The sequence below is a fragment of the Chrysochloris asiatica genome, unplaced genomic scaffold (assembly GCF_000296735.1).
Source record: "Chrysochloris asiatica unplaced genomic scaffold, ChrAsi1.0 scaffold00419, whole genome shotgun sequence".
Taxonomy (NCBI): Eukaryota; Metazoa; Chordata; class Mammalia; order Afrosoricida; family Chrysochloridae; genus Chrysochloris; species Chrysochloris asiatica.
In genome coordinates, this window is record NW_006408937.1 from 589,549 (window position 1) to 602,177 (window position 12,629).

The following is a 12,629-nucleotide window of genomic DNA, read 5'->3' on the forward strand; positions in this document are numbered from 1 at the left end:
AGCCACTCTGCAGGAGAAAGATGAGGCTTTCTTCTTCTGTAAAGATGGACAGCCTCAGAAACCCTATGCAGGGTCAGAACCAACTCGTCAGCACAGAACCGCCACCCCCTTCGCCTCTGTGCAACATATGACACAGCAGAAATGTCACGTTGGCAACCCTGTGCCCTGAGCTTCCTTGATAACTAGTAAATTATTAGTTGATCATTGTTGTTGGGTGCTGTCCTGTCAGTACCAGCTCTTGGTAACCCTGTGCACACTGTTCAGTCCTGCACCAGCCTCACAATTGTTGTCACACTTGAGCCCATTGCTGCTGCCATGGTGCCAATCTATCTCGTTGGGAGTCTTTCTCTCTTTTGCTGACCTGCCACTTTACCAAGCATGATATACTTCTCCTGAGACGATAATGGAGTTAAAAACCTTCAGGGCCATCGTTTGCTGATGGGATACAACTCAAATGAGGAGAAACAGCTGTAAACATCCATTAATAATTGGAACATGGGAGATGCACCATGGCTTCGGTAGCTACGGCACCACTAACTGGGCTTGAGCGGCTCTAACCCCTCCCCCAGGAGACCACCGCAGTGGACCCCTGTGTGCTCCCCGGGAACCATGTGTATAAGGCATTAGGTGAAGGTCTTGTTTCAGACTTTTGCATATCTTTTTCCACTTCTGCCAGCAACATCTGTTGAAGAGACTGTCCCCTCCCCATGTGATATATTTTGGTGTTTTGTCAAAGATCAGTTGGCTGTATGTAGATGTGTTGATTTCTGGATTCTCGATTCTGTTCCATTGATCTATGTACCTTTCATTTTACCAGTACCAAGCTGCTTTGACCACTGTAGCCGTGTAGTATATTTTAAAGTCGGGAGTGAAAAGCCTCCAACCTTATTCTTGTTCTTAAGCAGTGCTTTGCTTATCCTGGGTCTCTTTCCTTTCCATATAAAGTTTGTAATTGCTTTTTCTATCTCTGAAGAATATCAGCTGGATGCTTCACTCTCCACTCTAGTCCTCAGTGGCTATGTCACTGACTCTGGGACCATCAAGGGAGAAGAGCAGAGAGCGGGACCCTACCCAGAGAAGCAGTGATGCCTGAAATGGAGCCAGAGATGATGACGTGGAGAGATGGAGCAGCTGGAGACTTTAGATCCAGAGAGGGAGAGCGACTGTGTGCTGAAGACCTGGGGGGTACGGGGGGCAGGATTGCATGAAGGGGATTGTAACCATGGCAATGAGACGATATACCATAGAATGAATGTAAAACTAATGTTCTCCCATGTAAACTATCACATAATTCACAATAAAACATTTAAGAAAAAAAAAAATTACAGGGACGAAACGTATTTACTTTTGTCAGACCTAGCACTCCCCACACATATTTGAGCACAGAATCCTGCTTTCATGTTATACCAACTTGTAGAAATGCTTTGGGGAACATTGCTCCAAAGAAGAGTTGGTCCCAGATAAAAATGGTGTCTGGACACGAGGGACCTACCAGGTTCTATCCTCTTGCTCAGAAAGTCATCTCTTTCTTTGGGGCAGGGGACAAGGAGTAGTGGGTTTTGCACCTTCAAGAAAATACATGCTTTGAACAAATGACCCTGGTCCCCTCAAGCTATCAACAGCTTCCTTCAGCAACCCCAGGTTATGAAAGACTCCAGGATTCACAGTAACAGGCTTTGATTACAGGGTTAGAGTAGATAACCATCTATGAATTCCTGCCACATTGTCAGTGAGTTCTTTATTTTTATTTCCCTAATGATTAAATTCCATAATCAAGTGGAAAAAAGATTGAAGTTGTCAAGGACTTCATTCTTCTTGGATCAACTATCGACACTCGCGGAAGCAGCAGTCAAGAAATTAAATGACGTATTGCATTAGGCAAATCTGCTGCACAAGACCTTTTTAAAGTGTTGAAGAGCAAACATGTCAGCTTGAGGACTAAGGTGCGCCTGACCCAAACCATGGTATTTTCAATTACCTCATATGCATGTGAAAGCTGGACAGTGAATAAAACAGACTGTAGAAGAATTGACGCATTTGAGTTATGGTGTTGGAGGAGACTATTGAAAGTGCCATGGGCTGCCAAAAGAACCAACAGATCTGTGTTGGAACAAGTGCAGCCAGAGTGCTCCTTACAACCCAGGATGCTGAGCCATTGTTAGCAGGAGGGATCAATCCCTAGAGAAAGGCATCAAGACTGAGAAGATGGAAGGTCAGAAATAAAGAGAAGAGCAGCAGTGCGATGGACTGACACAGTGGCGGCAGCAGCCATGAGCTGAGACGTTAACAACTGTGAGGATGGCCCAGGACCAGGCAGTGTTTCACTCACTGCACATAGATGTAGGGTTGCTAGGACTTGGAAGTGACTTGGCAGAACTTAACAACAACCATGCTAACTTAGGGATCATGTGGCACTCGAGGATAAGCACTGGACTGCTAACTGTAAACTCAGCAATTCAAAGTCACCAGCTGCTCCTTGGAAACCCTATACAGGGTCACTGTGGGTCGGAACTGACTCGATGGCGCTTAACAACTGATGTTAAACAAAAGCAGAAAGAAATGTCATCCGTAAGGAAACTGCAATTTGCAAGACACGGAATGATTGGAAGTACAAGTATTGAGTCAGACGACCCTTTGCATTAACGCAGCGCTGAATCAATGAAAGACTTAGACGATGCTAATGCTGAAGGCGGGAGTGCTCGCGCCGACCATTTCTCATGTAGTCTGGACTCAAATGCTAAAGGCAATTCATCAACACTGCTGCTATCTAAGAGTCTGAAGACATATGTTTAGACCAAACCAAAGTGTTTCACTCCAAACAAGTTTATTTTAGCAGCTCAGTTTTATTACATTCTACATTTATCTGTTACTATATTTCGATTTTGTCTGTTCTACATAGATGACGTATTAACTTTGCTAGTTGACTGTTTCGGGTGTTATTGGCTGCTACCTGGCCCGAGGAAAGAGTCAGGAGGGTAAATAGAACTTGTGTCAACGTGGAGCAGCATTTAGCTTCTCAGCAGAACTTTACTTTGATTCAGACTTTAGTGTCAGCTTTTCTTCTTGCTCTTTTTCAAATCCAGAACAGACGACAGATCTTCCTTTGGGATACTGAGCACAACACTTACGCAGTTCTTGGATGACAGTCTGACATTTAGATTCCATGTAGTTGTTGGCTGGAAAACAGATGGGCAGACCCTGGTCATGATCTCATGGGACTAAGGTCCAGGGCCATTAGATCATTCTTCCTAACCCTTGCCACTAATTTAGAAAACTAGAAGCAAGAGGATATACCTACCTAAGGCCACTGACTTCTTTCTGGCTTAGAGACTTGTCAACAGTCTAACCAAGCCGCATTAACAAAGTGGTCACAGGTCACCTTCAGATCCAATGTCCTTTTCTTTTAGATTGCATTAATGGCTTATGGATCCTTGTTACAGTGCAGTCATCTCTAACTGTTTTGGTCACTAACTCCTTCGGTCCTGGTATGGTGCTATAGTGTAAGCAGTGGACTGCTAACCACAGGTCAATGGTTCAAACCCACCAGCCACCCCTGGGAAAACACTATGCTAAGAGTAGACAGCACTTACCAACTCCTTTTGTTATTTTGATGAATTAGAACAACGCATGTTCCCCCAAGCTCTCTCTTGCATCAGTTTAAGGAACTTACAGGATTGATCTCCTGGCACTTTAAAGAAAATGTTTCCCACCTCTACTAGAAGGTAAACTAAGGAGGCCTTGCTCTCAGATTTCAAGGAGCCCTGGCGGCATTGTGGGATAACCAGCAGCCACTCTGAGGAGAAAGAGAGGAGGCGGTCTGCTCCCGTAAAGACTGAAGAGTCTCAGAAACCCTCTCCAGAGCCACTATGAATTGGGAATTGGAAGCCACTCAATGGCAGGGGGCTGGGTTGGGTTTGGTGACCTAAGATTCAGGAGCTCTGGTGGCACAATGGTTAACTGGAAAGTCAGCAGTTCAAACCCACCAGCTGCTGTAAAGACTGACTCGGGGACAGCGAGTTTGGTTCTGATCAAAGATTCTGTTGATGAGAGTTCACAGGTCTAGTCTCCCAGTACTGTAATGATGCATGGCACTTAGTCTAGGAGAGAGAGGACTCTTCTGAGTAGAAAGAGAATGTTGCCTGAAATGCCGGGCTCAGATTCCTACTGTAGCACTTACTACTTACATAATCACGTCTGTGCCTGCTGCTCATGGCTGTAATGTGGCCATAGGAGCTTTGCACTAACTAAGGGATTCAATGATTTCAGGTTTAGGGCCTTACAAGTATACTCACCCAACCCAACCCAAGTCAATGCAAACAACTCGTAGCTATGGACCCTACTAGGACCCAGCAGAACCGCCTCACACAGTCTCCAAGGCTGTCATCTTTACGGAAGCAGAGTGGCTGGTGGGTTGGAACCACCAACCTTTATGTGAGCAACAGAGTGCTTTAATCTCTGAGTTACCAGGGCTCCTGCTGGTCACACAGCAAGTGCTCCGTGTTAATTCTTTCTAATGTCTCCAGTGATTACTACACTACAGCAAGGGGGTCTAGAGAATAAACCTGGACTCTTACTCTCTCTAGGTCATACCTTGCTGTTACCAATCAGGTAACAGTTTACTGCAGAGAAAAAATGTATAGGAAAAACATTCTTCCTTCTCAAAACTGGAGAAAGGGAAGACAAGGACGAGTTAAAAATCATTAATCTCTGTTAGCATTTTGGAATTAATAAAAAGGCTAAGAATATGAAAATATAAAATATAAAAATTCAGTCTAAGGACATACACAATAGCTATCTTTGGAGGAACTTTGAATCTTTCCCCAACTTTTTACATTGGCATGAGCTTTCATCTTCATTTATGAATTATCCAATTTTCAAATGCAGACAAGCCTCAGAGCTTTTCTATTTGTTTTTAAGACCGCCAATCATTACTTGCTGAATAAAAACCATAAAACCCTCTACCATTTGGTCAAAGTAACCTCGGATTTAAAATCAAATAGGTGACTCACATCAAAAAGGCTTTTTCACTGAAATCCAGTTTTGCCTTTAAGGGTTAGTTGCTGAATTCCAACTACATTTGCAAAGCTCCTTCCAGCTAACTGCTTTGAATAAGCGACTTGTCAGCTGCAGTGAAACAGAACCAACCCATAACAAGTGACTTTTCTGAGCTCCCAGGAAGTTTGATGTCTTATTCTCTCTAGGTGATTCTAATAAGCAACCAGGATTTTGAATCCCTGGTTTAATCACTGTTAATTTTCTGCATCTTTGATAACACAATGAGAAAAATCTTCAGGATGAAATAATTACAGAAACATCACATTCTGACAAGTTGCTAATAAAGTAACAACTGATCTCGTGTAACTAGTTCACCTACACATTGGAAAAATACAAAGAAAGCATTTTACTACCTTGTAAACATTTCTGTATTTCACAGGCTTGTTTCTGGCACGGATCCTTCTGTGGCATATCCAGAAAACTAAAACAAGAAAAATGGTTTTTTATTCTGCTGTTTTCCCAACAGACTGTAAATCTATTATCTCTAAAGATAAGCAGGATGCCCTTACCATTCCTGGAAAATAATTACACTCAAATATAATAGTAATAGTACTCTTCCCATTCATCGGATGAAGCGACTCTATTTTGATAGTATCCATTTCATTAGATTTGGGAGATATCAGGAGCTTTACATGGGGAAAACACCATCTTGAATGGAATCGACTTGTCTTGAACACTGTAAAGGAATGTTGGGCTAAAGGAGCCCCCAAGCAGCAGGAAGAGGAACGTTCTTGAACCTTTTTCCTTAGTACTTCTGTGCACAATGGTGACCATACCTACCTCAGAGCACTGATGGAGGGATTAAAGGGGATAGCGCCTATAAAGTGCTTACAATAGTGCCTGGACCAATACATGGTAGCCATTAGTACTTGGACATCTAAACTAAACGACTACTCCAACTCAGCAGCCTAATTAAAGGATCTGTGACCAGAGAAAGAGTTGAAGTTCCCACGATTTTGCTCAGCAACTTCTAACAACGTGAAGAAGACACCATTTCAGGAAGGAAAAAGGCTCAGGAGCCTCGGTAGCCATTTTGTTCAATGCGACTATCTTTTTTTTTGTTGTTTTTTGTTTTTTCCAGAGCCCCCTAAATTCTCAGTAGGCCCAAGTTAGGTCAGTACTGCGATGGGAAACACTGGAACCAACCCTAGGATATTTACAGGATGGGAGAAGGAAAGGCAGGTGAATTGTTACAGGGCAAATAAACAACAAATAGATGGCTGAGGCTGCTAGAAGCTGCTCTCTTCTCTAAATCAGTACCAAGTCCTTGGTGGTCAGGGCATCTGTTCTGTAGCAGGTGCTGACTTTTGTGGGATTCATCAGATCCCAGTTCCAGCCGATGATGTCCATTAAAGGTTCTATATGGCAATTTCCAAAGGAGTCAATTTCAAGTGACTGGATCCTGACTAAATGGTTGGTTGATTTCCTTTCTGCCTGTGTGACCCTGTATCTGGAGTTTCACTTGCAGTATTCTTCATGACCCTTCCTAAACTGTCTTGAACAGTTTTTCAGCCCACTCCCTCCCCCCAGGCCCAAGGGTGGGTGCGCTGCTGTGGAGGGGGATGGACAGAACGCAAGAGCATTTCTTCCGAGAATCCCAGCATCTGAAAAGAAACAAACAAACCAGGCATCAGTAAAGTCACCACCAGCAAAAGTAACAAAACAAAAGGGCCGAAGGAGAACTACGTATGTACGTACCAGGTTAACCATCAGGCAAAAGCTTAAGCAACAGCTCCTGTACTCCCCTGACCTGTCGGAAACAGAAGTTCAGAGAGGGCCGCCTCCGCAATGACAGGCTGCACAGCAATGAGAGGCGGTTAAGCAGCATGTGTACCATTGAATGCTGTTGGATCTGCCACAAGCGAGACCTGTTATCCATGTAGCAGCCTTCAGGGTACAACTGCCACATCAGAGGGAGCTGGGAGGTCAGGAGGTGACTTGGCCGAGCCGCAGCCCCTAAGGGGACCTGAATTTGCTGGACTCGTACCCTTAGAAAATTCGTCTCCTAAGAAAAGGAAGGATCAAAAACAAAACCGGAAGACTTCAGAACACTGAGCCTGGAGAGAAATCAATTTGCTTAAAAGCAAAGTAAAGAAATCAGGAAAATGCAAACAGTTTACCTCTTCCACGACAGCAACCCACGTGCGCTGGTGTTCGTCGCGGTAGATACCCTCTTGGTGAACCCAGAGGTGATCGGGTGGAGCCCCCACAGCCTCTCCTGCCATTCTGGGCTTTGGGCTCCAACTCTATCCCTGCTTTTCTCCACCTAAGCCTGCAGCACCCACGCACAGGACACAGTGTGACTTTCTGAACTTGAATGAATTCACCAGTGAGCTAGGTACCCCGGTACTAGCAACCGCCAACCAGAACCACACGGAAGAGATGTCTACTGAGAGACACAGAACTGAGGAATGAGACGCTCCCTGCAAGCAACTGGAGTGACACCCAGGGTGAGTTCTGTGAAAAGCCAGGCTACAGAACGCCGCCCAGTGGTCTCACATTCTCGGCATTCACAAAGCAGCGTCTGGCAGAACGCACTGAGCAATAGACTAGGCACACGCGTGCGCAGGGAAGCAGGTTTTCGGACACATGCATACCATACTCCCCAGGGAGAAGCCACGTCTAAGCAAATTCCTTTTTTGAAAGATAAGATTCTCAAGGTCAAACCATGTGTACTGCTCTCGGAATCTGTATTCAAAGCTTTCTTGCTGTTGCTATCTAAGGGGCCAAGGACCAATGTATCAGTTCACTTAGCGAAGTGACTAACAGTGGCGGGGCATTTCCAGAAGGCTTGGGGCGTGTTCGGAGCCAGATTTAAGCTGCTTTCACGAAACGTTTGAGCTGCAAGAGAAGACTTCAGGTTGATTCAGGTGTCATGGGTCCGTCGAGGCACAGGTGCAATTCTGATTTCCTGGCCCTTTGGCATGGCAGACTCTCCAGAAGGCAGGCTCGGCTTTAACTCCACTGGTGACCGCTTCCCATCCTCTGCCCAGCCCCAGACCTGGGTTCGGCACCTCGAAGGAACTTGATAGGCATTTTGCGTCACCGAATCTTCTGAGCCCTACGTAGTAAGATGGTGCAGATATACTGGATCTCTACCTTCGGTAAAACACAGATACGGATTGTGGGCTTTACCTTGCAAACCGAAGGCCTCCTATTCCCATTATGTAGCCATTTAGGTGGGAAAGGAATTTCAGCACAGCTTGAAGGGTTTTAAAGTTCTCAAGATGAGGTTAACAGCAAATCAGAATGCAGAAAGCAGTATGAGGCACACCAGGAAAGAGCCCAACATTTAGCCCGAAATAGGAAGGAATTGAGAAAAGCCAATCCTTCTTGTCAAGGACAACAATCTGGGTGTGACTGTTTTGGGGTCTTTTTTCCTTCATACTGTCGCTTTCCTAATACCTTTACAGCCTTAGGAAGTGGTCAGCATCACAGCTGCATTGCCCACCAGACGCACCCCAAGTGGAGCTGACTCAGCCCGATTCTCCCTTCAGCAATCGAGATTTCGCTCAACGGAAAGAATGTTCCTGACTCTCGCACACTCAACACAGAGATTTTTCTTTTTCAGTGGCTAGTCTTTCTTCTTCCACAAATTATTTCTGGTTTTTAAATGTTCTCCTTTTCCATTTTCACCTTCTCCTATCCCCATCAAAATCTCCGGGTCCCTGGCTTACTTCATGATGATAACTGGTCTCTAGCGTGCGTGCGTCTTCCCCCATCAGTTGATCAGTAAGTGTATCACAGCCAGATTCTGTTTCCTAAATAAAGCAGGCCCCCATATTTAAGAATCTACAGTGGCCTTTCTTTTAAAATCAGACTCTGACCCGACCTATAGGCCTCACCTCAAGTCTCAGTCTTACCAGCAAGCGTCATTATGGCCGCTATAGTAGGTGCGAGTTGTCCCCCAAATACCAGGCTTCTTCCTAGCTCCTGCCCTCGTCCTTCTCAGGACTCATAGGGTGTAGTCTAGGTGTCTGACCCCTCCACAAACACTTCAGAGATTTCTTGCCTCTCATATGTAGCATTTAAATCTAAACTCAAGCACACCTTGTAGCCCCGACCCATAATTGCCTTGCATATTTGGTCTCTGGTATTTCACAAGAAGTCCCACCCCCCCTAGAAGACAGCACTGTTGGCTCCTCAATAGCAGACATGATACAGTACTGGCACCTGGAGTCAGAGTGGCAGGTGGGACTGGTCATGCATCATCCGTGGGTAGAGATGGATTCTCTAGGTATGAGCAGGCCTCCTAACCAGTTAGATAGCACCTTCACAAAATCATCTGTTCTCCATCTAGCTGATACAATGGCTCTGCCTTGTTTCCTCCCCAGGGCTTTGAAAAGGAGAGGGATAAAGAAAAACTTGACTATACTAATGTCCACAAAAAGATGTCAAAGTCAGTTTTGAGCACTAAAGACACAAGATGCGTCCAAGGCCAAAAAAAAATTTTTTTAAGGCAAAAGCCAAGTCGATAGGGTTTTAGGACCATATCAACTTCACAGATAGGTCCTAGCAAAAAACCAAAAACCAGATTGACATTGAAATGAGTGTTTCATAAAAAATGAAATTTTATTGGTGCTAGTGACATTTCAAGGACATTTCAAGGACCCAGTGAAACAGAGGGTAAACAAACTTGAAATGATGGTCTGAGTTACTACTGCGTGCCTCAGCAGAGACACGGTCTACTGTGTTGTTGCGACCCAGACGCCACAACGCTGGGGGTCAGCAGGGTAAAGCTGGGAACAAACTTGCTCTAGGAAGGCCAACAGAAGTGAAGATGGGACCGAGAACTTGCCATATGAGCACACACACAGCAGAGAAAAGTAGAGACTGAATGAAATTTCTCTTGTGTGGCGTCAAGTACATTGTGACTCACGCCGACCCTGTAAAGGGTTTCTGAGGCTGTAACTCTGATTGAATAACCGACCTTGTTTTTTCCGCGGGGTAGCTGGTGGGTTTGAACAGTGTGAAACTGTCATCAGTTTAACGATTTGTTTAATTTGAAGTCAGTCACTCAGCTCACCCAATGACAAGGGGTGAACGGATCACTCTGTTTAAGTAGATCAGAGACAAGAACGTGAGAACTTGAGTCTGTAATGTCTGGATCCTGCTACTTATGGCCTTGCGACCTCAGATAAATGAGTCTCTGTCCACTTTAGCTTCCTGATATAGAACAGGAAAATGAAAGAAATCTTAATACTACAGTGAACACGTATTCAGCACTTCCTAAACAAACTCTGGAGTCCTGGTGTGCCATTGTGGGTTAATAACACACTGCACTGCAAGGTCAGTTTGAGCCACAAGGTTGGCGGTTCAAATTCACCAGGTGCTCTCTGAAAACCCTATACAGGGTTGCTATGGGTCAGACCTGACTCGAAGGTACTTGTCAACAAACCACAAAACAAGCTCTGGTAACGTAGTGGGTTACAAGTTGGGCTGCTAACCGCGAGGCCAGCAGTTCGACTCTAGCATCTGCTTCTGTAAAGATTTAGAGTCTTGTGAACCCTATACATGGGTCGCTGAGTTAGAATGCAGTGCAAGGCACATAATCACCACCACCACCAAGGAGCCCAGAGGAGTCCCGGTGTGGTGCTGTAGGATAAGCACTGGACTGCTCATTGCAGGGTCAGCAGTTCGAACCCACTAGTTGTTACTAGGATACTGCATAATACATGGTTGCTGTTGAGTTTAAACCACCTTACTGGCACACTGTAACAAACAAGGAGCCCTGGTGGCACAGTGGTTAAAGAGCTTGGCTGCTGACTGAGAGGTTGCCAGTTCAACCCAACATCCGCTCTGCCAAGAACGCTGAGGCTGTTTGCGCCTATGAAGATGTGAAGCTTCAGGAGCTCTATGTCCGGTCACTATGAGGCCAAATTGGCTTGCTAGCAGGGGGACAGGGTCTCCATTTGAGGGGAGGGGGGGTGTCGTTTCCAAGGTGCAAACCCATTGGTGAGTCCGTGCTCCCCATCTAGAGTTACAGGAAGAGCCTGGCCCGTGGGGTCGCCACGAGGAGGAATCTACTTAATGGGCAGTGGGTTGACATTTCCTTGGATTGAATCACTTGATATTTGCAAGCAGCCTATGAGCTTGAGCACTATGATCCTCCCCACGGAAATAGGAGGAAACCCAGGAGGTACAAACAGGTCAGGAAACTTGGACCAAGCCACATATTTTGGAAGCGGCAGACCCAGCCTCCAATTGGGACAGCTGACCTCCTTAAGGTATGTAGAATGCCTAGCTTGCTACAGTGCAATTCTGGCATCAGAGAGAAAAAGTGGAATCCTGATCATCCTAACAGTCAACGCCATTTAGACTATGAGAATGAGTAAGTTACAAAACATAGTAATCTTGAAGGCACCTATCTAGCTGAAAACCTCAAACAGTCCGTCATAAAAATGAATAATGAGCTCAGTTATGTCAGCCCCGCCAAGGCAGGGCACACGAGCCATGAAAAACACCTGAAAATCTATGGGCGTATAGGAGAAAATGAAGAGAAACTTTAACTGGATGGCCTGGAATTCTGCACGTGAAATTGTGCCTAATCTTCGCCTTCAACAGCAATGATGGGCAAACGTGCCATGTGCTCCTTCACCATTATGTAAGAGCGCATAGGGGCCGGAGCTTTGGTTGGAAGTGAATTGGGAGAACAGAGCAAAGCATCACCACCAACTGAAGCAGCAATTCAGGAATGGTCCCTTTGCAGTACTGCCTAGCTTCCTGGCTTCGAAACGACACAGGGACTGGGGGGCGGGGGGCGGGGGGCTAGTGTGTGAAACAAGCACACGCATGGGTTGGCTGCGGCGGCAGGATGGAATACACTGTTTTCTTTGATTTTTAAGAGCTCCAGGCAAGCATGTGTCAGTCTACAATCGGGGCGCTCAGTATTTCGGAGACCTGCAGTTGCGTCTGTCGCACAGAATAAAGGCAGCTGCCCATCGAATTTCACCGTGTGTGTAGAAAGGCCAGGAGAGCCCAGGCAACTTGTGTTTGGCTATTTGATGTGGTCAGTGCCCCAGTTTCCTTTCCCCAGAGCAAAGAAAGCCATCCGGCCCTGTGTACAAAGTAGCAGAAACTCGGCTTCAAAGTGACTCTTGGCAGATACAATGTTGTGGGTCGCTCATTTCGGCAAATGGTTACTCACATGAATAGACCGTGTCTTGTGCTAGTCACTCCGCTTCTAGCGCAGCTCGCCCACCACTTCCAGGCTCTCCCTACCCCCGGCCCGCAGGCTAAAGGGCATCCCAGGCGAGGAGACAAGCGGAGGTCGGGGACCAGGAAGTGGCCCGGAAGTCTGAGCCGGTTCAGGGGCTGTGACTTAGAAAGAAAACCAAGTAAAACAAAACCTTAACTGTTCAAGGACCGAATTGCAAAAAGCTTGTCCCCAGGCTGCCGAGGCCCGCGAGCAGCTGTTCCGCCTCCAGCGGCCGTCCGGCTGCGTGTAGGCCGCGCAGGCTCCTCCGCAAAATGGGCGCCAGGCTCGGAGGCGCTGACGGAGGCGTCGCCCGCTCGGCCGCCGTCGACGCCACAGACACACCAGTCCCGCCGCCACCGCCCTGGGGGCTGCTCCC

The 12,629-nt window shown here is 46.3% G+C and overlaps 1 protein-coding gene across 1 annotated transcript; it reads right to left on the minus strand.

Annotated features, from left to right (window-relative positions):
- Positions 1-6,757: 6,757 nt before the first annotated feature.
- On the minus strand, positions 6,758-7,280 carry MTCP1 (mature T-cell proliferation 1). The gene is made up of 3 exons (XM_006876856.1): positions 7,176-7,280; positions 6,890-7,060; positions 6,758-6,805 (listed from the first exon to the last, which is right to left on the minus strand). The coding sequence occupies exons 1-3, from the start codon at positions 7,278-7,280 to the stop codon at positions 6,758-6,760; spliced, it is 324 nt and encodes a 107-aa protein (XP_006876918.1).
- Positions 7,281-12,629: the final 5,349 nt, after the last annotated feature.